Genomic DNA, 27,837 nt, shown 5'->3' on the forward strand with positions numbered 1-27,837 from the left:
AAACCCCAGGCTTGCCTGGTCAAGGCACATACAAGAAGCAACTACTACGAGTTGATACTTCCTGTTCCTATCCCCCTTCCTCCTTCCCTTCCTCTCTCTCCTCTCTCTCAAATCAATAAATAAAATCCTTTTTTTTAAAGAATGAATTTTATAATATGTGCATTATATCTCAACATAAAAACTGAATAGAAAAAAAAACAATTCAGCAAGCTGTTGAAGACTACATCCTCTCTGACATCCTGTGCAGAAAGAGCCTGGGACCCAAGGAGGGGCATATAAAGTGTTAAATGAACTAGTACCACTCTACTTATAAAGCTGGGCAATGGGTTCATGAGTATATGGCTTCATACCTAGTCAAGAATTCATCAAAATCAAAAAAATTTGAAAGAGTAATATATATTTTTCCTGTTTTTTCAAGCCACAATCAGATCTGATTTTTTTTTTTTTTTTTTTTCATTTTTCTGAAGCTGGAAACAGAGAGACAGTCAGACAGACTCCCGCATGCGCCCGACCCAGGATCCACCCGGCACGCCCACCAGGGGGCAATGCTCTGCCCACCAGGGGGCGATGCTCTGCCCATCCTGGGCGTCGCCATGTTGCGACCAGAGCCACTCTAGCGCCTGAGGCAGAGGCCACAGAGCCATCCCCAGCGCCCGGGCCATCTTTGCTCCAATGGAGCCTTGGCTGCGGGAGGGGAAGAGAGAGACAGAGAGGAAAGCGCGGCGGAGGGGTGGAGAAGCAAATGGGCGCTTCTCCTGTGTGCCCTGGCCAGGAATCGAACCCAGGTCCTCCGCACGCTAGGCCGACGCTCTACCGCTGAGCCAACCGGCCAGGGCTCAGATCTGAATTTAAATGACCATAAGGTGATATAGTCAACCTTAACTAAGCAACCACCATGTGCAAAGCACCATAAAATGAACCATGGGGAGCTAAAAGAGGTGGTGACAGTCACATCCTCTGAGGAGCTCAATCTAAACCAGAGTGGCCACCAGTTCTATCAACCAGCTTCTTCACAAATTAATCTCAGCAGAGGTTTTGTCATTCTTAGCACTGGCTGTTACTAAGGAACCCATTTCAGATAATTAAACAATTATAATAGGAAATATATTTTACTTTCAGAGCTTCAACATTTTATTCTGAAGATTTGTTTCATCTCCCTTTTATAAATCTGCTTTTAAGGACTCAGATGCAGGTGGAATTAAGAGCATGCCCATGAGACTTCCTTTTTTGCTGGAGTAATGTATCTTTAAAGCTCTGACTTAAATGAAATGATATCTTTAGATTATCACTCATTCTCATCTAGGCTCTATTAGTTTCTATTAGAATATTCATATAATGACATCTTGAAGTGCTTTCTTGCAAGATCCAGTCTAGATAAACAGAGAAGCTTTCCAAAAACAACTGAGCTTTCCCTCAAGATTTATACAGTAATAGTTTTTAGGCAATCTAAAATTGTATCTATGTTTCTAGTTTTACCAAAATATGGCAAATGCAAGTTAACACTCTCTTTCCATTAAGATTAATAGTCTTATTTTATATCACAGTTTTTGTGACATATACTCCAAAATGTATCAATCCAGTAAATAATTTAGGAATATATATCCATTCAGAATCAACTGTCTACATTGACACAATTAAATTGATAATGAATGAATGCCAACTTCCCTTTGGCTGTAAAGAGCAATAAATAGTGTTACTGGAGAAAGCAAATGAAATTTGTAGCCAGAGTCCTGAATTTGAATTCAGTTCTGTCTTTGACTGTCGGTATGACTTTGGCCAATCTTGTGGGCCTCAGTTTCCCTATCTGTAAAGTGAAAATAATACGACCTGCCTAGGAGGATGACAGCAAGGATGAAATATAGGATAATGAACACAGTGGTCTTGGCACACTGGAATGTTCCACAAATGCTGGCCCTCCGTTTTCTCTTCCTCTGTGAAAGCAAAGCCATGCTAAGCAAATGTCCATGTAGACAAATAAATAATTTTAATTAAATGTTTAGATGCTAAAACAAAATCGGCTTCACCATTTACTAAATTTTCTCCTCTGCATGCTAAATTATAATCTTAGTTAAACTGTTTCACAAAATATCTAATGAGAACCTTATTTTAAAAATTAAAACTAATGAGGTAGTAGAGCATAATTCATTCTCAAGCTTATTAGTATAATTGAAGGCTTCATTTCTACACCCGAATGCATACTGGTCTCTGCCACCAAGGTGACTCACCAGTTAGGACCTATGTTTCAGGATTGGGATATCACTGCAAAGTGAGTGGCTTGGATAAAGATAGAAGGACATGCCTACCACCTCTGCCACTAAGCCAAGAGGAGTTGTTAATGTGTTAAAATTCCAGAGGAGCCTGACCAGGCGGCGGCGCAGTGGATGGAGCGTTGGACTGGGATGCAGAGGACCCAGGTTTGAGACCTTGAGCGCAGGCTCGTCTAGTTTGAGCAAAATCCTACCGGCTTGAACCCAAGGTCATTGGCTCCAGCAAGGGGTTACTCAGTCTGCTGAAGGCCCGCGGTCGGGGCGCATATGGGAAAGCAGTCAATGAACAACTAAGGTGTTGCAACGCGCAATGAAAAACTGATGATTGGTGCTTCTCGTCTCTCTCCGTTCCTGTCTGTCTATCCCTGTCTGTACCTCTCTCTGACAAAAAAAAAAAAAAAAAATTCCAGAGGCAACAATCAAAAAAGAGGAAGACAAGATGGCGATGGAGTAGGCGGACCTACCAACTTCCACCTCCCAGAACCAAAGTGGATTACAAACTAATTTTAAGAACCATCATCTGGAAAAACCAACTTTGGACTAAACTAAGAGGACTATTCAACCAAGGAACACTGAAGAAGCCACACTGAGACTGGTAGAAAAAGTGGAAACACGGAGAGGGCTGCCCAGCTCCCTGGAGCAAATGGCACCCGGGAGAGACTTGTGTGGCGGGAAATGAGTTTAGCAGAAAGGGGAGGGTCCTGAGTCCCAGGAACAAAGCCCCAGCCTGCAGCCCCAGAGCCTAGAAGAGGTGTATGGACAGTATTTAGCTGGACACAAGACAGGATACTGTTTGTGAGAAAGAGACTGATTTCTCAGACCCAGGATTCTTCTTAAAGGAACCACACAGAAAACCTCTCTCACAACCACTCACCCGGGGCTCTGGGGGACAGGAAGAGAGGAGAGGACTGGAGTAGATGAAAGAGAGTGTAATCTAGGAGGAGGCACCGGGAGAAACACTTTGGGAGACAGCCACCCTAACCCCTGGGATGAGTTATGAAGTAAATATTTCCCCTGGAAACAGCAATACCAGCAAACGGAAGCAGAACACCAGCCAAACAAGCTCTTCCGCAGCACTCAGAGCAGAGTCGCTTAGAAGGAGGGAGCTTTCAGGACTACAGTAAGAGATAAAGAAGGTCACTACATAATGATAAAGGAAGCAATCCAACAGGAAGATATAACCGTTATAAATATCTACGCACCTAATATAGGAGCACCTAAATATATAAAGAAGACTTTGATGGATTTAAAGGGCGAGATCAACAGCAATACTATAATAGTAGGGGATTTCAATACCACACTAACATCACTAGATAGATCCTCAAGAAAGAAAATTAACAAAGAAACAGCAGACTTAAGTGACATACTAAATCAACTCAATTTAATAGATATCTTCAGAACCTTTCACCCTAAAGCAGCAGAATATACATTCTTTTCATGGTACATTCTCTAGGATAGACCACATTTTAGGACACAAAAGCGGTCTCAACAAATTTAAGAAGATTGAAATCATATCAAGCACTTTCTCTGATCACAATGGCATGAAACTAGAAATCAACCACAACAGAAAAACTGAAAAATACTCAAACACTTGGAAACTAAATAGCATGTTATTAAATAATGAATGGGTTAACAATGAGATCAAAGAAGAAATTAAAAAATTCCTAGAACGAACGATAATGAGCATACATCAACTCAAAATTTATGGGACACAACAAAAGCAGTCCTGAGAGGAAAGTTCATAGCATTACAGGCATACCTCAAGAAGCTAGAAAAAGCTCAAATAAACAATTTGACCCTGAATCTAAAAGAACTAGAAAAAGAACAGCAAGTAAAGCCCAGAGGTAGTAGAAGGAAGGAAATAATAAAGATCAGGGCAGAAATAAATGACATAGAGGCTAAAGAAACAATATAGAGGATCAATGAAACCAGGAGCTGGTTCTTTGAAAAGGTAAACAAGATCAATGAACCTTTAACCAGACTCACCAAAAAAATGAGAGGACTCAAATAAAGAAAATTTAAAATGAGAGTGGAGAAATAACAACTGACACAACAGAAATACAAAATATTGTAAGAAAATACTATGAAGAACTGTACGCCAAAAAACTAGACAACCTAGATGAAATGGACAAATTCTTTGAAATATATAATCTTCAAAAAATTAATCTGGAAGAATCAGAAAACCTAAAATGACCAATTACAATAAATGAAATTGAAACAGCTATCAAAAAACTCCCAAAAAAGAAAAGACCTGGGCCTGATGGCATCACAAGTGAATTCTACCAAATATTCAAAGAAGAACTAACTCCTATCCTTCTCGAGCTATTTCAAAAAATTCAAGAGGAAGGAAGACTTCCAAGCTCCTTTTATGAGGCGAGTATAATTCTGAGTCCAAAACCAGGCAAAGACAACACAAAGAAAGAAAATTATAGGCCAATATCCCTGATGAATATAGGTGCTAAAATCCTCAACAAAATATTAGCAAACTGGATCCAGCAATATATGAAAAAAATCATACACCTTGATCAAGTGAGATTTATTCTGGGGAGGCAAGGCTGGTACAATATTCACAAATCAATCAATGTGATTCATCACATAAACAAAAAGGAGAAAAACCACATGATAATTTCAATAGATGCAGAAAAAGCATTTGATAAAATACAGCACCCATTCATGATCAAAAGTGGGAATACAGGGAACATACCTCAACATGATAAAAGCCATCTATGACAAACTCACAGCCAACATCATACTCAATGGGCAAAAATTAAAAGCAATCCCCCTTAAGATCAGGAACAAGGCAGGGGTGCCCCCTTTCACCACTCTTATTCAACATAGTTTTGGAAGTCCAAGCCACAGCAATCAGACAAGAAAAAAAAATAAAAGGCATCCAAATTGGAAAAGAAGAAATAAAACTATCATTATTTGCAGATGATATGATATCATATATAAAAAACCCTAAAGTCTCAGTCAAAAAACTACTGGACCTGATAAATGAATTCAGCAAGGTGGCAGGATATAAAATTAATATCAGAAAGCAGAGGCATTTTTATACACTAACAATGAACTGTCAGAAAGAGAAATTAAGGAAGCAATCCCCTTCATCACTGCAACCAAAAAAATAAAGTACCTAGTAATAAATTTAACCAGGGAGATTAAAGACTTGTACTCAGAAAATTATAAAACATTGATAAAAGAAATCAGGGAAGATACAAACAAGTAGAAGCATATACCGTGCTCACGGTTAGGAAGAATAAACATCATTAAAATGTCTATATTACCCAAAGCAATTTATAAATTCAATGCAATACTGATTAAAATACCAATGACTTAGTTCAAAGATATAGAACACATATTCCAAAAATTTATATGGAACCAAAAGAGAACACGAATAGCCTCAGCAATCTTGAAAAGGAAGAATAAAGTGGGAGGTATCATACTTCCGGATATCAAGTTATACTACAAGGCCATTGTACTCAAAACAGCCTGGTACTGACATAAGAACAGGCATATGGATCAATGGAACAGAACTGAGAACCCAGAAATAAACCCACACTTTTATGGACAACTGATATTTGACAAAGGAGGTAAGAGCATACATTGGAGTAAAGACAGCCTCTTCAACAAATAGTGTTGGGAAAACTGGACAGCTACCTGCAAAAAAGTGAAACTAGACCACCAACTTACACCATTCACAAAAATAAACTCAAAATGGATAAAAGACTTAAATGTAAGCAGTAAAACCATAAGCACCTTAGAAGAAAACATAGGCAGTAAGCTCTCTGACATCTCTCGCAGCAATATATATATATTTGCCGATTTATCTCCACGGGCAAGTAAAATAAAAGGATAAACAAATGGGACTATATCAAACTAAAAAGCTTTTGCATAGCTAAAGACAATAAGAACAGAATAAAAAGACAAACTACACAATGGGAGAATATATTTGACAATACATCTGATAAGGGGTTAATAACCAAAATTTATAAAGAACTTGTAAAACTCAATACCAGGAAGACAAACAATCCAATCAAAAAATGGGCAATGGGCCTGACCTGTGGTGGCACAGTGGATAAAGCATCAACCTGGAAATGCTGAGTTCGCGGGTTCGAAATCCTGGGCTTGCCTAGTCAAGGCACATATGGGAGTTGATGCTTCCAGCTTCTCCCCACCTTTTCTCTCTGTCTCTCTCTCTCTCCTCTCTCTCTCCCTCTCTGTCTCTCTCTCCTCTCTAAAATGAATAAGTTTAAAAAAAAAATATGGGCGATGCCTGACCAGGCGGTGGCGCAGTGGATAGAGCGTTGGACTGGGATGCAGAGGACCCAGGTTCGAGACTCCAAGGTCGCCAGTTTGAGCGCGGGCTCATCTGGTTTGAGCAAAAGCCCACCAGCTTGAACCCAAGGTCGCTGGCTCCAGCAAGGGGTTACTCGGTCTGCTAAAGGCCCGCGGTCTAGACACATATGAGAAAGCAATCAATGAACAACTAAGGTGTCGCAACGCACAATGAAAAATTAATGATTGATGGTTCTCATCTCTCTCCATTCCTGTCTGTCCCTGTCTATCCCTCTCTCTGACTCACTCTCTGTCTCTGTAAAAAAAAAAAAGAAAAAAAAATGGGCGAAAGAAATGAATAGATACTTCTCCAAAGAGGACATACAGATGGCCAATAGGCATATGCAAAAATGCTTAACATCACTAATCATTAGAGAAATGCATATTAAAACCACAATGACATATCATCTCACACCAGTCAGAATGGCATTCATTAACTAAACAACACAGAATAAGTGCTGGCGAGGATGTGGAGAAAAAGGAACCCTCCTGCACTGCTGGTGGGAATGCAGACTGGTGCAGCCACTGTGGAAAACAGTATGGAGGTTCCTCAAAAAATTAAAAATTGAACTGCCTTTTGACCCAGCTATACCACTTTTAGGAATATACCCCAAGAACACCATAGCACTGTTTGAAAAGAAGAAATGCACTCCCATGTTTATGGCAGCATTGTTCATGGTAGCAAAGATCTGGAAACAGCCCAAGCGTCCATCAGTGGACGAGTGGATTAAAAAGCTTTGGTACATATATACTATGGGATACTACTCAGCCATAAAAAATGATGACATCGGATCATTTACAACAACATGGATGGACCTTGATAAGATTATACTGAGTGAAATAAGTAAATCAGAAAAAACTAAGAACTATATGATTCCATACAGAGGTGGGACATAAAAATGAGACTCAGAGACATGGACAAGAGTGTGGGGGTTACGAGGTGGGGGGGAGGAGAGGGGTGGGATTGGGGGAGGGGAGGGGCACAAAGAAAACCAGTTAAAAGGTGACGGAAGACAATTGGACTTTGGGTGATGGGAATGCAGCATAATCAAATGTCAAAATAACCTAGAGATGTTTTCTCTGAACATATGTACCCTGATTTATCAATGTCACCCCATTAAAATTAATTTTAAAAAAAGAATAAAAAAATATTATGTCAAATTTGATATCAGCAGATGTCATTCACTGCATTTACACTTCAAAGTCCCGTGGTAATGGTTGTTGGTGCTAGGAGGCTGCAGGTGTTTCTAGATTTCACACACACTTTAAAGACAGACTTCACTGCGCCAGGAAATATCCTGGATAAGATGATAAGACCTGAGTGAGCTGAGCACCTTGTCAAAGGCAGCCAGCTGTTTGATGGGGCTTCTGACAATCATGATGGCCAAGCCTGTGCCATCACCAAGGCTTGAGGTGCTGAAGTAACAGGTACTGTGTTTTCTGTACTGGTCCTCCACATCTGTCTTTGTATGGCTCATGAACTACCAATGGTTTTGCATTTTTAAGTGGCTGAAATAAATCAAAATTTGAATAATATTTTATAATATGTGGAAATCATATAAAATTCCAATTTCAGTGTCCAGAAATAAAATTTTAACAGGACACAGCCGTGCTCATTCAGTTACATGTTACTTTTGCCTGCTTCTGCGAGACAGGTCAGAGTGGGGTTGCTTCGAGAGAAGCTTTATGACCCGCAATGACCCACAACACTACACTATTTCTATCTGGCCTTTTACAGAAAATGTCTGCTGACCCCCTATTACAGAGCACTGTGTTCATGGTTTTTTTAAAGGGCAATATCAAAGGAGGACCACTGGAATGAGGAGGGGGTCTGGAAACTGTTTCATGGTGCAAATCATTGGGGAAATTGTGAATGTTAAGTTGTAGGAGAGACAAACCAAAGGATGACATCATAGTTTTCCTTAAATATTTAAAGAGCCAGCATGTAAAGCCAGGAGGCACAGCCAGGGCCACCATCAGAGCAGCCCAGCCCATGCAGGTTCGCATTGGATTTGGACAGTCGGTAAAGAAACAGCGGAGCCAAAAACTGGTGGGCTATCATCTTTAATCCTAGCTTGCACCAGATGGGCAAGTAAAAACACACACTGTGCTCCAAAACCCACTCATTCAGTGCTCACAAAGCTACTGACTTATCTTGAGTTTCCTAGAATAAAAGGTTCCTAGCTCACCAGACTTATTCACCTCTGTTCCCCATCTCCTTCCTTCTCCCTGCACAAACTGGCCTCTCACTCAACACTCCGCCATCTTGGCTACTTCTCCAGACCTCCTCCACATGGCCTTTCTCTGCTTTCTGCTCTCTAGTGCTAATCTCAGGAACCAAGAAAGCAAGCTCCCGTCTGCCCCCATTTTATAGTGTAGAAATCAAAACCTTTAATCCAATATACAAAATAGGGAAGTCTCTAATACAAAGTCACATATCTGGGGCATGATGGGATTGCACCACCCCACATCAAAAAGGGTGGGAAAGGCTTAGTCCTAAAACCAAGCCCCAGGCTACAAGGATCCGGCCTGCCCACAGCCTGCCCCCAACACACATTAATATCACCTGGGTGACGGGCTTCCATGTGGGCAGCGCCATCTTTAACAAAGTGAGCATAATATATTTTATCTGCCCAACAATGATCATGTCAATGGAAAACAATTTCTACTACCATATTCCCCTACAGGGAAATATGAGTGTGTGAGTGTGTGTGTGTGTGTATCTATATGTGTGTGTATACATGGCATATTAAAAAGAGGTCTTCCATTTAAATAAAGAGTACATCAGCTATAAAAAGAATCACATTAAGAAAAGAATGGTTATTTTTAGGAGGGCTCCAATTACACAAAATAAGGAAAGGACATGCACTGAGAAATATAATGCGCTGAAGCCTTTCCCTGTGTTACTACAGGAAATTAGCATGACGCTGCCTAAAAGGCGAGGGGGGGGTGCGTTGACATATAAAATGGAAAGGGGAGAAATGTTTTTTTTTTAAATGGGCACAGTTGTGTCCTGTACTTGCACGGCACTTTTCTGCAAAACAGTTGTACAGAATCACAAAGAACAGCCACCTGTTAAGCTGTTATTTTGGCCTATCTATTTTCAATGGCAATCTTGACACCCAAGCAAAGGACATACCACCATAGCAACATAAACATAATGGTGTTGGAAAATAAAATTTTAAGAAGCAATTCATAGCCCCTGCAGGGCTGGAAATAAACTAATCGTTCAGCATGTGTGTTACTATGACATAACATTTTCACTCCGCAAACTCAGATCCTGTGGTTATCTCAGGATTCCTTCCCGGGGCCATTTGGAAAGTAGAGACTCCAAAATGTCTACCGTACTAGATGGTCCCCCTAAAATAAAGGGATTCAGAAGTGTGAGACAATTATCATTTTGTGCATGGCTCAGGGAACGCATGATTACTAGGTATTCATGCAGCAACCACAGATAGACAATTACCAGCATCCCTTACATTTGTAGGCTCCATATCTCATGTAGTCAAGTCTTTAATGGAGGCAAAAAGAGAAGTAGTTGATGGCTGGAAAACCTGAAGCCCAAGAAAATCTCGAAACTTTCTAATCAATTCATGGATTATCACACAGCAAGGACTCAGCTAGTTCCCCTAATGCCATGTGCATACTCTTTCCTGTACTGTGCCATCCCACACCAGAAACCCAACTTAGGACATCACATGTTACTTTGGCTCAAGGTGACAAAACACAAAGTGGTTTAATTAAATGAATGGTACAGAAAAATGAAAGAAAAATAATGTTTAAAAATAATTATACTTTATATCAGGGAGGGATGAAACTCCCAGTGGGAGCTGGGACAATTACTGGGGTTTAAAATGTGACCCCTGTCAGGTGTGGCTGATTTGCAATTCAAAAAGACCCAACCAACAGCAGAATGAAAGCTGATCTTCCAGCTAGAAGATGAGACACACCAGTTTGATGAGACACACCCAAACAGTGTGTTGGGGGGAGGGGGGGAGCGGTGGCCTACCATCAAGAGTCTGCATCAGGGTGAACCGGATCTAGCCCAGGGCATATCTAAGGTCTGCACAGTCAGCAACATAGGCCTGGACTCTCTCCAGCCCCACTTCTGGGTGCTTCTTTTCTCTTTTGTTCTTAACTTCTCTCAAAAAGAGGGCCTGTAAAGCCCTCAGGCTGTTCCTTCTCCAGGTCCACAGAAGAGACTGTCCAAAGGCTAGGAGAGCACAGTGCACAGCCATTCTACAGATAAAAAATGGCTGACCCCGTGATGAAGCAGCTGACGCCACGGATTGGGGCTTTTGATCTAAGAACCAGTTCTGAACCCCTTTGAAAAATAAGATGGTGTCTGGCAGACACGACCAACTTTTTGTTTGTTTGTTTGTTTTTAAAGAAACAACTACTAGAGGAGTTGTAGGCAAAGGCAGAGCAACTATCTACATAATGGCTAATTTTAAATATACCTGACCCTTTTGGAAGTGTTTTTCTTTAAATGGCCTAAGGGGATTATTCCATTTGGACGGACAACCAATAGCCTAATTACTATTTTTTTAAAAAAGAAACAACAACCAAGCTCCTTTTCAGCCAGATCTTGGCAAGAAACCTCTTAAGTATATCTGCAGCACCTTAAGTCATACTGCTAAAAAAACATAATTACACTCAGCCATGTCAAAGTTTCCGTCAAACAATCCAAAAGAGGTGAACTATTGAATCTTGAATCTAAAGGTTTTTCATTTTGGATATGATGTCTCTTTATGAGCAGCAAAGACATCATATCCAAAAATGAGCATTTGTCATGGCCTTCAATAGCCCAGGGTGTGGGTCTCTGGCTTGCATGGTACCATCTGTACCCTACTGATTAAATGTCATTCTAGTCACCCAACGTTTTGCACTTGAGGGAGGAGGGGATTAAATAACCACATTTCATATCTTTTTTTTTTTTTTTTTTTTTTACAGAGACAGAGAGAGAGTCAGACAGAGGGATAGACAGGGACAGACAGGAACAGAGAGATGAGAAGCATCAATCATTAGTTTTTCATTGCGCATTGCAACACCTTAATTGTTCGTTGATTGCTTTCTCATACATGCCTTCACCGCCGGCCTTCAGCAGACCAAGTAACCCCTTGCTCAAGCCAGCGACCTTGGGCTCAGGCTGGTGAGCTTTTGCTCAAACCAGATGAGCCCTGGCTCAAGCTGGCAACCTCGAGGTCTCGAATCTGGGTCTTCCGCATCCCAGTCCGACACTCTATCCACTGCGCCACTGCCCGGTCAGGCCACATTTCTTATCTTTAAACCTGTCTCATTGAGCAAAAGAACCATCTGTTTTCACAGCATTTTTTCAATACTGATAAACCACGTTGATCCACTGCACCACTTTTATGGACACTAAATAACCAGAATGATGGGTATGTGTGAGGTGGTATTCAGGGGCCACATTAGTCTTTTCATTAGCATTCGCATCATCATAATTTCAGATTATAGCAAACTCAGTACAATGCTCCTCATGTAGAACTATGTCACCAGCTCATGACCCATAAGGAACTCACACATTTCAGGAAACGTCCCCTTCGTTTTCAGAACTAGCTGTCTGTCCATACAAGCTGGTGATTACTGCTTTGTTTCCTCAAACATCTATCCAGGGTTGTTCTCTAGCTTGTTTAAATGGTGATGACTGGTGTAGCAAGGGTTTTGTTTTCTGTGATTCTGTATTATAAATGTCTGATATTTCAGGTGCATTAGAGGTTAAACGCACCCATGAGGTATCACAGGCACACTGGAAAATGCGTCTTAGACTGGATTAAAACTCTGAATATTCACTTGTTTCTAGATCCCACTACTCTCTTGAACAAGGTATGGAACTTCTCCCTGAGAATGGCAGGACCATCAGCCTATAAAACCTATTGAAATCCAGGTTATTGGATAGTGAGTTGAAAACTCTACTTATAGACATCACTAAGAAATTGAAAAGAATTTTAATGTTACAAAGTTACTGATTAACAAGCCATCATACCAACTTAAATTATTTTTTCTCCGGAATTAAACATTCACAAATTCCTGAAAGAATAAAATAACATTTTAACTCTACTTCTTTATTCAGAAAAAAGGGTCCAATTAATGTCTATTTCCAACAGCTACAGGAATAAAGCATTATCATTAATCAAATAGTCTGTCTTCTACTTTAATAGAAGAACACTTGTTAGTGCCAACCCTGTTTATTTAAAATGCTTCTAAAATGCCAGGTACTTTTCCCTGTCTTATTAATGTTCTGTTATTTAACAAAAATACACTTTTTCTGTTAAACGACAAAATAGTATTAGGTAATCCTGAATTTAAATTTTCAAGCATGTCAGCTATTGTGGCAAAGGTACAGGTCATTACTTGAGTCATTAATGCCACCCAAAATACGGACATTGGTCCAACCATTTCCTGCCTTTGAAAGAAAGCAGAACTCAGGAAAAGTTCTAGTTTAGTTTCCTAAATTTAAGTTTTATTGGGTTTGTTTCAGAAAATGGTGTATAAGTTTAATGATAAAGTAATATAAAGGATATTTTAAAAAGAAATGCTCCGCCTGCCCTGTAGTGGCGCAACACTGAGGTTTCTGGTTCGAAACCCTGGGCTTGCGCATATGGAGTCAAGGCACATATGGGAGTTGATGTTTCCTGCTCCTCCCCCCCTTCTCTCTCTAAAATGAATAAATAAAAATCTTAAAAAAGAATAAAGAAAAACTCTCCCACAGCCATGGCTCAGTTTGAGCAAGTTGGTCCCAGGCGCTGAGAATGGCTCCATGGTCTCACCTCAGGAGCTAAAAACAGCTCGGTTGCTGAGCAACAGAGTAGTGGCCCCACATGGGCAGAGCATCACCCAATGGGGGCTTGCTGGGTGGATCCAGGTCGGGGCACAAGCGGAGTCTGTCTCTGCCTTCTAGCCTCTCAATTAATAAAAAAAAAAGGAAGGAAGGAAGGAAGGAAGGAAGGAAGGAAAATAAAAGAAAACCTGAAGAAAAAAAAAGGAAAAGAAAACCTGAGTAGATATGTTAAGTAGTAAATTCAGAGACAGAAAGTAAAACGGTAGTTGCCAGGGGTTGGAGGGCGGTAGAATGGGGCGTTATTGTTTAACGGGCACAAAGTTTCACTTTTGCAAGATGAGTTCTGAAGATGGATGGTGGTGATAGCTGCCCAACAGTACAAATGTACTTAATGCCACTGAGCTCTATACTTTAAAATGGCTCATTTAAAATGGCCAATTTTTGCCCTGGCTAGGTAGCTAGGTTGGTTAGCATCGGCCAGAAGCACAGAGGTTGCCCATTCAATCCCCAGTCATAGCACATACAGGAATGGATGAATGTTCCTGCCTCTCTCTCTCTCCCTTCCTGACTAAAATCAATTTAAACAGAATTTTTTAATAGCCAACTTAATGCAATATATATTTTACAAGTTTTTAAAATTATTATTTTTTTTAAAAACTTACCAGAATAGAATATACAAGATCCACCCAATTAAGTGTGGTCCCTTCGAAAAGCTCATTTTAGGGAATTATGTGTTTATTTCAATAGTGCTGGCAAAGAGCAAATATCTCTGCGGATTTTTGCAAAGAGCAAAAATCCACTGCGGAAAGTAGGACAGGTATGTTTGTTTTATTTCTTCATTGTTTTAATATTCTTGATAATAGTAAATATCTTTTGAGGTTAATTTTTAATTTGGATCTTTTACAGTTCCATTAAAAAAAAAACTGTCACAAGTTAAAATATTTTATTTAAGCCCCTGAGGTGTTTATTTGTGTGTACACTTGGTAAAACAGCTCAGGATGAAATGCTAACAAAGGTGAGCCATCTTAGCAGGAAGGGTGAATAAATACCATTCAATTTGAATAGTACATTTTGATTATCTTTCATGCTGTTCAGTTTGCTTACCTCCAAGTGAAGAGTTTTAAGTTTTTGACTACATGCTCCAAAAACATGGTATTGCTTGTCTGTTTCTATCATTATTTTTAGATACTGAGTCTGAAAATTTCACAGGTGCTCATCAATGAACATCTCCGCTGCTGATGTCTATGAATGCCCAAAGGTTTTTACTGCCATTAAAAGGAATAATTTTCAAAAGTGTAGAGGTGGTTCTCATTTTAGAGCATTAACTACAAAAGATATTTTCAAAGGAAGATGACTCATTTATCAAAGTTAAGCTGAGAAATGTCACTTGGTTTAGTACTTGGGTGAAACTGATTGCTCAGTGGGAAATAAAACTTGTGGACCACTTTCTTAGCTTAACTGGAATAGAAGAACTGCCTTCCCCCAACTATTTCCTTTGATAATCCTGAACAAGTAACTTAATCTTTAACAAATAATCTCTAGTGCTCCTTCCAGCTTTAGGGTTCTAAGGTAAAACTGGGTAGACAAAGAGCATGGGCTACGGAGACAGACCACCTAGGTGAGAACCTAGGTCTGCTGCTGACCAGCAATGCAAGTATTCATGGTCCACATCTGTAAAATGGGATGATAATACGTCCCTCCTAGGACCACTAAAGGACCAAGTGAGACAAAAATGCATCCTCCTTTGCATGTGAAATGTGGCTGCTATCAATCCAAGCTTGTAAAATAGAAATTAAATTTTAAAACACTTTCCAAACAGGACGTTACATGGAATACATCATGGAAACACACAGTGCTATTTTATTATGTGCATAAAAGCAAGGTTACTGCAGGGCCACACTCAACCTGACCCTGTGACACCGGTCTAGCTCCTAATACAGTCAGGCCAAGTCACTTTCACAATTTACGTAAGACACAAAGATAGAGATGGCTCAGATAAGCAAAGTGAACGTGTAACCCTCAGCTTTCGAGGCACTAATCAGTCAGTCCTCCACAACACTTTCAGGAAATTCGGGTGCAATAGTTACTAACAGGTCATATCACTGTCTTTATAAACTGACTATACAAGCTGGAAACTTTTTGGCCAGAGAATCAAAGAGATAATTGACTCTTTTTTAGAAAAGATTTTATTTACTGATTTTAGAGAGGGGGGAGAGGTAGGGAGGAACGAGAAGTATCATCAACTCATAGTGGCTTCTCATCCGTGCCTTGATCAGGTAAGCCCGAAGTTTCAAACCAGCAACCTCATCATTCTAGGTCGACATTTGATCCACTACACTACCACAGTTCAGGCAAGTTAACACTTTGCCATTTTAAAAGTAAATAAGTAAATCCCACTACAATGTTCATTTTTTTTTAAACTATCTATTAATATCTATCTATCTATTTATTTATTTATTTTAGAGAGGGAGGGGGAAAGACAAAGAGAAACATCGATTTATTGTTCCACCTATTTCTGCATTCCTTGGTTGATTCTTGTATGTGCCCTGACCAGGGATCAAACCCCCCAACGGTGGCATATTAGGACCATGCTCCAACCAACTGAGCCAACCAGCCAAGGTTACCCTACTATAATGTTTAAAACAAAAAATATATATATTGCACAGTTTTGGGGAAACACTAACAATTCAGCAAATAAGATCCAGTGCACCTGTGGTTTCAACAACTTCATTATACATCAACCCCCACCCCTACCCACAGTTTTACTTTCCACGGTCTCAGTTACCTGTCTGTGGTCAACCAGGGTCTGAAAATATAAAGTGGGAAATTCCAGAAATAAACAATCCATGTTTGAAGTTACATGCTATTCTGACTAACACGATGAGACTTAGCGGGGTTCCACTGTCACACCAGGAACGTGAATCATCCCTTTGTCCGGCATATCCACACTGTATATCAGAGGTCCCCAAACTATGGCCCACGGGCCACATACGACCCCCTGAGGCCATTTATCCGGCCCCCGCCACACTTCTGGAAGGGGCACCTCTTTCATTGGTGGTCAGTGAGAGGAGCATAGTTCTCATTGAAATACTGGTCAGTTTGTTGATTTAAATTTACTTGTTCTTTATTTTAAATATTGGATTTGTTCCTGTTTTGTTTTTTTACTTTAAAATAAGATATGTGCAGTGTGCATAGGGATTTGTTCATAGTTTTTTTTATAGTCCGGCCCTCCAACAGTCTGAGGGACAGTGAACTGGCCCCTGTGTAAAAAGTTTGGGGACCCCTGCTGTATATGCTACCCACCTATTAGTCACTTCATAGCCAACTTATTTATCAGATTGACTGTCACAGTATCAGAATCCTTGTGTTTAAGGACTTTATTTAATAATGGTCCCAAAGCCATTCATATAACTTGTTACGCATACCCTTATAATTGTTCTATCTTCTTATCGGTTGTTGATGTTAATCTCCTCCTGACCCTAATTTATAAAGTAAGCTTTATCATAGGAATGTATGTGGAGGAAAAAACAGTGTATATAGAGTTTTTAGTATTATCTGCTGTCTCAGGCATCCACTGGAGGTCTTGGAACGTATTCTGAGGATTAGGAGGAACTACTGTATTGGCATCCAAGTTAATGGTGACTTCTCATTTTCCAGTTGATATATGTTCTTCTAAATATGTTGACTGGTCATTTTTGGTGTAAAAAAACAACAGTGTTCAGAAACTTAATACAGCAAACATAATCAGACTTGAGTGTGTGTGTGTGTGTGTGCGTGTGTGTTACACACATAGATGACATGGGGCAGGAGAGCAGTCTTTGGAGATGAGCTGCTTAAATTAGGTGCTCAAACAACATTATAGGTCGTCATCAAATTACATTTGTTTGGCAATCTTACTTCTCTTGGTGATTCATTCTCTGAAAGAAACAACACCCTAAAGATCATCAGACATAATTTTAGAGGAATTAAAGGATGATGAGATTCTTTTCTTTGTTGAAGAACAACAGAAATTCGAGGTCATGCTTCACCCAAACGTTAAAAGGAAAAGAGACCCTGGCTGGTTGGCTCCGTGGTAGAGCGTTAGCCTGGCGTGCAGAAGTCCCGGGTTCGATTCCTGGCCAGGGCACACAGGAGAAGTGCCCATCTGCTTCTCCACCCCTCCCCCTCTCCTTCCTCTCTGTCTCTCTCTTCCCCTCCTGCAGCTGAGGCTCCATTGGAGCAAAAGTTGGCCCGGGCGCTGAGGATGGCTCCATGGCCTCTGCCTCAGGTGCTAGAATAGGTCTCAGGTCGCAACAGAGCGACGCCCCAGATGGGCAGAGCATCGCCCCCTGGTGGGCATGCCGGGTGGATCCCGGTCAGGCGCATGCAGGAGTCTGTCTGACTGCCTCCCCATTTCCAACTTCAGAAAAATACAAAAAAAAAAAAAAAGGAAAAGAAAGAAACGTGAAGAGTCATTAAATAAATTTGATGAAGAACTTACGTTAGCTACCTGTTTAGGTATGTGAGTCGACTTCCACTGAAGTCTAAAAAGGAGTTTTTAAGAGCAGGCCCTTTTTGTCAGAGTGCTGGGAAATGAAAGAATGAGTCACTTTAATACTTGATGTCAAAACCTTGGTGAGCTCTGGCTTTTGTGTTTCTAAATCAACAAAGAGCCCTGTATAACGTTGCACAGGCAGTCAGCCAGGAAGTTGTAGGTGACCCTAGACTCCCTCTGTCACGGTTACAGCCAACAGCCAAGACAGTGTGTCTTGTGCAGCAGGGCTCCCTTCTAGTGATCTGCCACCCTGGGCGATTTTCCTGGACTGAGTCTATTAAGACATAGTTTAAATAGCTAGTTAGCCTCCTTAGAAAAAAAAAAAAAATCCAGCCTGACCAGGCGGCGCACTGGATAGAGCGTCGAATTGGGATGCAGAGGACCCAGGTTCAAGACCTCGAGGTTGCCAGCTTGAGTGCAGGCTCATCTGGCTTGAGCAAAGCTCACCAGCTTGGACCCAAGGTCACTGGCTCGAGCAAGGGGTTACTCGGTCTGCTGAAGGCCCACGGTCAAGGCACATATGAGAAAGCAATCAATGAACAACTAAGGTGTCACAACACACAACGAAAAACTAATGATTGATGCTTCTCATGTCTCTGTTCCTGTCTGTCTGTCCCTGTCTATCCCTCTCTCTGACTCTCTGTCTCTGTAAAAAAATAATAAAAAAATAAAAAAATTAAAATTAAAAAAAGAAATCCATGATAGGAGGTCTTAAGGCAGAGGACTCAGCCCCCTGCAGAGCCAGCTGCTCCCCTGGAACATGTATTCTAGGATTCACTCTGCTAGCACGTTACTTCCCATTCGATGAGCATTGAAAACAGAGGAATGCACGTGGAGCCACAGCCAGGAAGGTTACCAGGTACCATTCTTTCACAATGGCCACCAGCCTCTGTCCCATTGTCAGTGGGCCTGGGAGGAGCTCCTGAGGATTGTGAAATCTATCGATGAGGGTCCCCAATATACTAAAACCATGCATTTGGCCTGAGGGCAAGTATTCAAGCTGTGATTATTTTTTTCCCCTTAAGTATGAAGCTCTGACCTAAATTATGGTCACGCTGACTCAAATCTGGCAGATTTTCCCCCATACACACTGCTGCGGAAGAGAACAACCTCCTTTAAAAAGCTAAATTCAGCCCCTGGCCGGTTGGCTCAGCGGTAGAGCGTCAGCCTGGCGTGTGGGGGACCCGGGTTCGATTCCCGGCCAGGGCACACAGGAGAAGCGCCCATTTGCTTCTCCACCCACCCCCCTCCTTCCTCTCTGTCTCTCTCTTTCCCTCCCGCAGCCAAGGCTCCATTGGAGCAAAGATGGCCCGGGCGCTGGGGATGGCTCCTTGGCCTCTGCCCCAGGCGCTGGAGTGGCTCTGGTCTCAACAGAGTGACGTCCCGGAGGGGCAGAGCATCGCCCCCTGGTAGGCAGAGCATTGCCCCTGGTGGGCATGCCGGGTGGATCCCGGTCGGGCGCATGCGGGAGTCTGTCTGACTGTCTCTCCCCGTTTCCAGCTTCAGAAAAATACAAAAAAATAAATAAATAAAAAAGAAATAAAAAAAAAAAGCTAAATTCAGGCTTGACCAAGTTGTAGCACAGTGGATAGAGCGCTGACCTGGAACAATGAGGACCCAGGTTCAAAACCCCGAGATCATCAGCTTGAGCATGGGATCACAGACATTACCCCAGGTCGCTGGCTTGAAGCCCACGGTTGCTGGCTTGGGCCCAAGGTCACTGGCTTGGCTGGAGCTCCCCAGTCAAGGTACATATGAGAAGCAATCGATCAACAACTAAGGTGCCATAACTATGAATTGATGCTTTTCATCTCTCTCCCTTCCTATCTGTCCCTTTCTCTCTCTCTCCAAAAAAAATAAATAAATAAAACAAAAGCTAAATTCAAGACAACCAGAGCCATCTCATTGAGGACAGGGACCATAATTTTTCAGTGTGCTCATAATTCAAATTCAAGCACTTCTTCATCAACGACCCTCTCTCCTTCTCTCTGAACATAGTCTATTCTGCTGGGAAAAAATCCACAGGCATCTCTATTTTAAAAAGCAAACAGCTTTACTGAGATGTATTTAATATACCAACTGAATGGTTTTTAATATATTTACAGAGAGTTGTGCAACCATCACAATAATCTATTCTATAATGGCAATGAAACTCCTCCAATGGCCTGTGGACCGTAAGCTCTAGGATGACAAACAAGTAAACAAATAAATAAAGTACTGCTTATGATAAATTTCTGCAGATAAAAAAGAAGTGCAAAGATAAAGAACAATAGGGGAAGACTATTCCAGGAGTAGTCACGAACGATGTCTATGAGGAGCTGACATTTCCACTTATACGCCCCCAAGTTTTCTATAAACTTCCACGTTTTAACACATGACAGCAGCAGGGGCTGGGGACCCTGTGAGGGCTCAGCTGCAGGGCCATCACACTGCACTATTCCCACTGGGTTTCACGCAAACCGTGGCCCTGCAGGTGTGCACTTCTGAGATTCCATCTGTTTGTATGAACTGTTGACAAGTTTCTGTAAGTGGGAGGATGTGTGGTCTGAAAAGTCAGGCTTCCAAACATTTTCCAGATATAATTTGTTTTTCAGTTTTAATACTTATAACACACTTGGAATTTATCTGCCATGTGGCCTACAAAAATATCTCCACTGGGGAATACCACAAAATTCCTGACTTCAAGCATGAGACAGGGCGGCCAGGCAGTTGGCAGCCTGCAGTCTGAAGTTCTCTTTTTCCTTTCCCCGTGGGCTGAACTTGCTCAAGATGTGGAAAACCTTCCTGATTTCTTGCACAAATCAGCTGAGCTCTGTATCTTTTTCTCTGAACAGAGACAGAAGTGTTAGCTGGTTTTCAAAAAAGGTTTTCAGAGTTACTTGACATACAGACCTCCAGGCAACAGAAAGCAGGTCAAAGCCCACTCAGGCCAGGCAGAACACCTGTGCCCTCACTCAGGTGGCTAAGGCACTGAACCTCAACGAACTTTGCCAGTAGTCACTGCCATTGAAAAACACGTTTACTGCCTTTCACTGTGCACACACTACTACATTTAAAACAACTTTGTGAACCCTATCCTCTACACACACACACACACACACACACACACACTTTCCTAATTTACACACACACACTCCTAATTGACACTGTGGGGCCAGAGGAAGACCTTATAGAGGTTGAACGTTGAAAATGTTTTGTAAAAACTGCTTTCTTAAAAACAGTGTTCTCCCGTCACCTGAAATTGAGAGCCTTCCTGAAAAGATAACTTGCCTTTCTCTGAATATCAGTAATACTCAGACAGGGTTTCTAAGTTGATTTTTAAAAGCTTTAGGGACTCACACGTTGCCTTTGTAAATGAAAACCAAAAGTTAATTACCACCCTCTTTTAAGTAGGGTTTTGATAATAACAGTATGCATTTTCTCAAGGCCCAGAATCTGTTTTGTGTGAAGGACATTCACACCCAACTCACAGGGAAAACGCAGTGCCCTTCATAAAGCAAGTCAACCTCACTGGCCGTCCAGGAGGGTGGCAGCTGCTCCCTGTTGTCTGATCCATTAGTGGTGAAAGGTTTGCACTTACCCATTAACCTGCCCCTCTCCCCAGGAACCCTTCACGACCAAAAGGAGCTTTGCAAGATGGCTGGGCAGAGCGGAGAACATCGTTCCTGGCTGTGGAGCTAGCAAGGAACTACTGCGATGGCCCAGAAATCACCCCCATGACTCTGGCATTGGTTCCTCCAAACTAGGCTACTGCGGGACATTCAAAAGGGGCAGAGTCACAGTAGTGTTCATTTTTTTTTGTTGTTTTTTGTTTTATCTTGTTATCTTCTTTTGTTTTTTAGTGGGGTTTTTTTGTTTTTCTTTTTTTGTGTGTCTGGTTTCTTCTTTTTTTTAAATTAATATTGCTCATTCTTAAAAAACATTTTCAAAATTATGATTGTGATGAATCTTGGAGAAGGTCTATGAGATTAATCCCAGGAGCCGTTATACTCAGGGGTATCACTTTGTACAAAAAATAAACTGTTGCCTGACCTGTGGTGGCACAGTGAATAAAATGTCAACTTGGAACAGAGGCTGCTCCTGGTCAAGATACATATAAGAAGCAACTACTATGAATTGATGATTCCCCCTTCTTTCCCCTCTTTCTCTCTAAAGTTAAAAAAAAAACTGTCAAAGCCAATACCAAACTTAAAATCTCTTTAAAAGTTTCTGCCCTTGCCTGACCTGTGGTGGCATCGCGGACAGAGCGTCAACCTGGAGTGCTGAGGTCGCTAGTTCGAAATCCTGGGCTTGCCTGGTCAAGGCACGTACAACAAGCAATCACTGAAGAATTAAAGTGAAGCAACTGTGAGTTGATACTTCTCACTCCCTCCCACCCCTCTCTTCTCTCTGTAAAGTCAATAAATAAAATCTTTTAAAAAACAAAAAAGATTCTTCCCCACTCTGTCCACAAAAATCATTTGAAACAGAGAATGAGAGGCACTGAGGAGCATTTTGGCACCTCCATTTAGGTCACTGCAGAGATGGCACCACCTCATCCCAAATCTGTTCTCAGAAATGTGTGCAAGAAAAGTCACTGGGGACTCAGGGAGCCTCGATAAAGTGCACTGGCTCCCTGCCAAGGCACAGAACAAAATAATATTCTGTATTAAAGAAAGTTGTTTTTCTTTTCTCCCTTCCTCTTTCTTCTTTTCTTTGAAGGAAGAAGAGTGTTTCTATCTTTTATTGTGCACCAAATCCCTAAAGGCCACACAAAAAATCCCTAAAAGTACACACATTAATCTTAATGCAGTCAGAACAGAAACTGTTAAACACCAAAGCAAGCAATGAAAACAAAAGGAGTCCTGCCTTAGATGTATTAGTATGTGCTTGGCTTTAGGAAAATGCTTTCCTTGCTGCTAAGTACCTTGTCAGGGAGGGGTGATCATCAGACTGTGCCCCAAGGAGTCATGAAGATGATATTTGGGATTGATATGCTGGAGCCAGTGGCAGCACCAAGGAATGTCTTAGGAATGGAGGGGTCTTGAACTCCACCATAATCTACAAGGAGCTGCACATCCAAAGCCACCACAAATAAGCATACAATCTAAGGAACCAACTTCAAATAGAGGCCCCCCTGGCCACCCCTCCAGTCAGCTGACTACCCCCTAAATATACTATACAAGGTCAAAGTCTCTAACCCACCTTCAACTACAGATCTGCATATCATGCTTAGGGATAATATTTCCTTCCAACAAGGAAGCTGGAGGGGGGGGGGGAGTGGGAGAACCCCTATCCTGCAGTAAAACAGCTTTGTACTAAAAACCAGAACACCTTGGTTCTGGCCTAGATCCTGCCCTTAGCTAGAGATGGGTGACTAACTGAACCTTCTGCAACTTTCTTCTTCTCCTCCACAAAGTGAAGTGGCTTAACTACAGATCACCTCTAAATAGCCCTTCCAAGTCTCAAACTCCAGAATCTGCATCACCAAATATTTTAAATTAAGGCAATAATAACTATCTGTTTATGATTAACTATCAGCCCTTAGGGCCCTTGACTGAGCAGAGCTTTCCAACGGGTTTACGTGTAGTTCAAGAGACAACAACGTTGAACATAAATGAGGAGAAATTTTTTAAATTAAAATTAATCTATGGAGGCCCTGGCCGGTTAGCTCAGTTGGTTAAGAGCATCATCTGGAAACAACAAGGTTGCGGGTTTGATCCTTGGTCAGGGCACACATGAGAAGCAACCAATGAATGCTTCCCTTCCCCGTTCCCCTCCTCTCTCTCTTTCTCTCTCTGTGGGAGGGAGGAAGGGAGGGAGGGAGGGAGGGAGGGAGGAAGGAAGGAAGGAAGGAAGGAAGGAAGGAAGGAAGGAAGGAAGGAAGGAAGGAAGGAATTTTTCATTTCTCATAATTTTTTATTCTGAAATTAATGTTTAAAACAGCACACCAACACTCTGTCTAGACTGTAGTTCAGCTTTCTTTTCTTTATCTTCTAAAGCTGTTCCTTCCTGGAACTAGGGAACATCTTACAAGCTAAAATAGGGCTAGAGAAATAGTAGAAACAGTACTCTCTGAAACAGTTCAAGAGATCTTTGATTTCTCACTTAGCTGGTTAGTGCTGACTTGATCTGTTTTCAAGGAATGTGTTTTGCTTTTCTGGAGTAAGTACTCGTGACATGCAAAGAGCAGAATAAGGGGGAAAAAGAATGGTTTTTACCACAGCTCTGGTTCTGGCTTGGCTATTATTAACTAGTTGTGTGGCCTAGTGTACATTACTTAATCGTCCTTGAATGTCGTTTACTTATCTGCAGAAAGTAGATAATAACACACCAGTGCTCCTTACACTCCCCTCCGCAAGGAGTTAGATGGGATAAGGGCGGGCGGGGGGGGGGGGGGGGGGAGTACAGACACGGTGTTGGTTCTTTCATTGACTTTGAGACAAGACATTTGCCCCATTTTTTAAAAATATGGATACTGCTACTAATTAACTGTGGTGGTTAAACAGAAATAAGTTCCAGAACTTCTATAAGTCCATGAATTGTGCCTAAAGCAAATCAAGAGTTAAAAGTTAGGATTCCAAAGTCTACCTAAATTGATGGTAATGGTCTTCTTTGAGGACCCTGTTAAGGTGCTTCCCAATTTTCGATGTTCAGGTTGGTAGAGAGTAATGCAAAGGGGTATCATGGTCATTGTGGGTTTACTGCCAGTCAGACTCTGGGGTCTAACCTCTGGCAAGCTGGGCTGGCCTCTCCACCCATCATCTGATTTGGTGCACCTGAATCCTTCCAGTTAGAAATCTCTATCAATCTAAAATGTCCCCCTGCTTCTCTGACCAAGTAGAAAACTATTTCAGAATATGACCTTAAAGAAACTGAATCATGCTTTAGTCCAAATGAATTATACATTAACTTATAATTTGCAGGTAGTAGAGAGGATTCCAGAACTGGTTGTTTTCTTGACCATCTCCTGAATTTTGGAGGTATTTCATGCAGGATTAACAAGACCCCTAGATTTCAAATTCCATCAATAAATGAAGTCATCAGGAGGAGATTGGGGAGAAGTAAACACACCTGCAAGCTAAATACTTCAGCTCAGTGAGAAGATCTCAGCCTTTTCTAGAAATACTCCAGTTAACCAGTTTCATTCATTTGCCTCTCTCACTCTCCAGAGAGCTGTGTGTTGCTTCACCACTTTATTCACACGGTGGGGATGCAGCCCTGAAAACTGCCTCCCCACATGGCCTCCATACTTCATGATCTGGCACAAATGCTATCATCTCAAATACCAACAAATGGCAGGCATCTTTCGGTTGGTCATTTGGGCGGGGCTGATCTCCCTCTGGCAGACAGCGTCCCCGGGATGCGTATGTGTAAACTCAGGGCTACTTTGATCTTGTCCTGCATTGTATGTGGGTCTTGCCTTAACACTTGCTCCAGAGGAAAACGAAGACAGTCCCTTGGGAGCACAGCCACGTTCTTGCATATCTTTTTCTTTCCCAAAGCACTTGGCCCTGTCCACAAAGTAATAGCTCAATAACACCTGATAGATTAAGAGCACTGTAATAAACATAAATACGGTTGAGGTCGATTTCGTTTGTGTTGCCACACCAAACCACACTAGTGAGTTTCAAATTGCCTTCATTGGCTTCACACTCCCACACAGTCCCTGGACAAGCGCTAAGCAATTGTGAAATCACCAAAAATGTCGGGAGCAGAGAGGAAATAAAGGGAAGCCGGGGCCTGAATGATCCTCCCTGAGTCATCATATCCTGAATGATGTAGCTTGGTGCCTCGGCGGAATGGGACCTGAGCAACTCGTGGAGAACGACCCCCGCCGCTCGCCAGCACTGTCGAGACGGGACCCCAAAGACTGACCCGCACCCATGTGCTTGAGCGCCCTCCTGTGGCCGCGCCGCAACCCCCATCGCGCGCGGCTCGCCCGCAGACCTCGGCTCCCCGCGGCTTAAGAAAAGAAAGACGCATAAAGTTTCCCAGCTAGGCGGTTTGCGAAAGGTCGAAGCCAGGTCCGGGAGCCTGCATACGAGGGCGTGGCGGGAGTGACGCCGGGGCTGGGGGCCACCGCACGAGGTCCGGGTCCAGGTGGACCTCCTCAAATGCTCCAGGTGTCCTCCGGCAGGGTTAGGGGCCTCCAGATCCCGAGAGCGAAGGGCATCTCCCCGTATCCGGACCTTACAGTGGGGAGCGGGAGGAGAGCCTGGGCCCACGCCAGGACGGGATGACCCTCCCCGGACTCCCCCACACCCAGCTATCCGCGCGCGCGTGGGGCCTTTGGGGTTGCTTTATTCCTTTTCTTAATTGGAGGGGGGCGCACCGGCTTCACTTGGAGCATTTTGATTCCCAGGATTCTGGGTGCCCCGAAGGGGCCCACCTGGAGTCCACTGCCCCACCCAAAGGCCACCCTCCCCTGCTGGGGTGACAAGTGCAAACTACAATTCCCCTTTCTCCCTCCCCTCCAGCCTTCTGGTTTAGACGGTAACGTTCCACCAGGTTTCCCTGCCGTCCGTCGTGGGCTCGCCGGCTGGGAGGAGGCGGCGGGGGACGTGCCGCCCCGGGGCGAGGGGCAGAGAGGCCGGGAGCGAGCGAGGCCGGACCCGGCGCGGCGCCTACCTCTTCCACGGTGAGCGGCATGCAGATCCGGTACTCTTTCAGCAGCATGGTCCTGCCGGCCGTGGACCCCTCGGGGCGGGAAGCGGGGGGCGCCCCCCGGAACAAAGCTGCAGCCCTGGCGCAGGGCAGGGATCCCGGAGCCCTGCGGTCGGAGCCAGCGGGAGAAACAGCCCGGCAGTGAGCTCAGCTCCGGGCTTCCTCCTCTCCGCCCGAGAGCATGTCAAGGTCTAGGTCCGGCTGTTCGCAGCTCCCCCGCCTCCTTCCTCGCCGAGGTCGGTCCTCCCGGAACGCAGCGTTGCAAAGTCAGGGAGGGAGGGCGGGAGCCCCGCTGGAAACCGCTCTGATCTGCAGCCCCAGGCAGTAGGAGCGGCCGTCAGATCAGGACATGCCCGGTGGCAGGCGAGGGAGGAAAAAAAGAGGGATCCCCCCAAATTAAAACCAATGCACAAAAGTCACCAGCTCGATCCGCTTCTGAAACCAGACATGACCCGGAGACCCCCCCTTCGGCCGGTCTGCCCAACGCTAATTTACCAGGAACACATCGCAGCCGGAGATGCTGACTTTCCAGACAAAGACTCGATAGGCTCCTCTCCCCGGGCGGTAAACAAGATCTCCTGCTCTTTTTAGGGCCGGTCCCCGAGGCGCTCCACAGCTCACTAGGGCAGAAAAGGGAAGCCGCTACGGCCGGGCTTTGCAGAGCTGGGGCCCCGGGTCGCTCCAACCTAGGCTCGCGCTGCGAGGGGCGGGCGAGAGCAACCTGGCGCCTTCCGCGCGTCTCCAGCTCCGAGTCCCTCGGCTCTCCGAGAGCCGTGCGTGCCCGCAGTTTGCAGCCACCCAGTCGGGGCCGAGAGCCCGCGCGGAGCTGCAGTGTGCCTCGGGCCCGGGAGGCGCGTGCGGGCGGAGCCAGCGCCAGCGAGGCTGACATCAGCCGCGGCCGGGCGGGGAGCCCCATCCGGCCAATGGGGAAATGGCAAAGAATGTGGAGGATTTAAACAAAACAGCATGTCTCTCCCGGGCTGCTGCCAGACAGCCAGGCTGCCCCGGGGCCAGCACAGCCGGCCCTGGAGAGCATCGGACAAGGGGGCTTCCCGAGACTCCTTTGCTCTCTGACTCTGTTCTCCAGTGTGCCCTGAGCACCACAGCGCTCCGTCCAGCCACGCTGGGAAGCCTCTTGTTCCAATGAACAGAAGTGCTCCTTGACCTTTGGCAAAAAATCTTTACAAATACCCACCACCAATGTTTTCACTTCGGTCCAGTAAGCAAGTCCAGCGCTGGAGAGGCCGTGGGATTTG

The 27,837-nt window shown here is 43.4% G+C and overlaps 1 protein-coding gene across 1 annotated transcript in view; it reads right to left on the reverse strand.

The window, feature by feature from the left end:
- The window catches only part of PITPNC1 (phosphatidylinositol transfer protein cytoplasmic 1), a 279,779-nt gene extending 252,253 nt beyond the window's left edge, over positions 1-27,526 (reverse strand). The window contains exon 1 of the mRNA XM_066235085.1: positions 26,546-27,526. Coding sequence (XP_066091182.1) covers positions 26,546-26,593 — 48 coding nt within the window. The 5' untranslated portion in view covers positions 26,594-27,526. The remainder of the gene's footprint in view (positions 1-26,545) is intronic.
- Between the last annotated feature and the right edge of the window lie 311 nt (positions 27,527-27,837).

Source organism: Saccopteryx bilineata, chromosome 6, assembly GCF_036850765.1.
Source record: "Saccopteryx bilineata isolate mSacBil1 chromosome 6, mSacBil1_pri_phased_curated, whole genome shotgun sequence".
Classification (NCBI taxonomy): domain Eukaryota; kingdom Metazoa; phylum Chordata; class Mammalia; order Chiroptera; family Emballonuridae; genus Saccopteryx; species Saccopteryx bilineata.